Source organism: Cynoglossus semilaevis, unplaced genomic scaffold (genome assembly GCF_000523025.1).
Source record: "Cynoglossus semilaevis isolate Cse_v1.0 unplaced genomic scaffold, Cse_v1.0 C19056638, whole genome shotgun sequence".
Classification (NCBI taxonomy): Eukaryota; Metazoa; Chordata; class Actinopteri; order Pleuronectiformes; family Cynoglossidae; genus Cynoglossus; species Cynoglossus semilaevis.
The window spans coordinates 1-834 of record NW_007587685.1 but is presented as its reverse complement, the minus strand read 5'-3'; the positions used below and the strand labels follow the sequence as shown (position 1 = coordinate 834).

The following is an 834-nucleotide window of genomic DNA, read 5'->3' as shown; positions in this document are numbered from 1 at the left end:
ATCTTTGAGCTGGTGGAGGTGGTCGGAAATGGAACCTACGGACAAGTGTACAAGGTGAATGTGGTTCTTCAACGTGGACCGTCTTAGTCCGGATCTTGAGGGACGTTTCTCCTCTGATCCAAGAGGCTTCTTCAGAAAGTCTAAATATAAAACATTAAACTGTAACTGTAAATACTTGAATTTAATTTGTTGAAGCAAAAGCAGAGCTAAAGCTCACATGTTTGCTGAAGCTTTAATCAGTGTTTTACACTGATTTCATTTTGTTCTCTTCTGAACCTTCCATTAATTTCCCCTGATGGGGATTTGCTGGATCACATATAAATGACTTAATAACAGTCTGATACTGACTCAGACAGGGTTTTATCTCACGAGTAATTTCACCCCCTCCTCAGTATTTTCATTCGAAGGACACAGTTTTCAGGCCCAAGTGTTGCTTCAAAGTGTTATTATCAAGTGTGTCCTGAGTAAAAGATTACATAATCCAATTCTATCAAATCCAAAATCTAAAATTGAGTTTAAAATTTTGATGTGCTTTGAAGCAAATGAGTTGCATCTAAAAATAAACAGCAAATAATGTGATGAACGCCGTTGTGGTTCTAAATCAGGGCCGTCACGTGAAGACGGGCCAGCTGGCCGCCATCAAGGTGATGGATGTCACCGAGGAGGAAGAAGAGGAGATCAAAGCAGAAATCAACATGTTGAAAAAGTACAGCCATCACCGCAACATCGCCACGTACTACGGTGCCTTTGTCAAGAAGAGTCCGCCGGGACACGATGACCAGCTCTGGGTCCGTCTTTCCCCTCGTTCGTCTGACTCTTCAGCTGTATATCACG

The 834-nt window shown here is 42.1% G+C and overlaps 1 protein-coding gene across 1 annotated transcript; it reads left to right on the top strand.

Annotated features, from left to right (window-relative positions):
* Positions 1–3: 3 nt before the first annotated feature.
* On the top strand, positions 4–824 carry LOC103399358 (mitogen-activated protein kinase kinase kinase kinase 4-like; the record flags this gene model as incomplete). The annotated part of the gene is made up of 2 exons (XM_008338055.2): positions 4–54; positions 606–824. Coding segments are annotated over 2 exons (270 nt in total), but the record flags the coding sequence as incomplete, so codon positions are not given.
* Between the last annotated feature and the right edge of the window lie 10 nt (positions 825–834).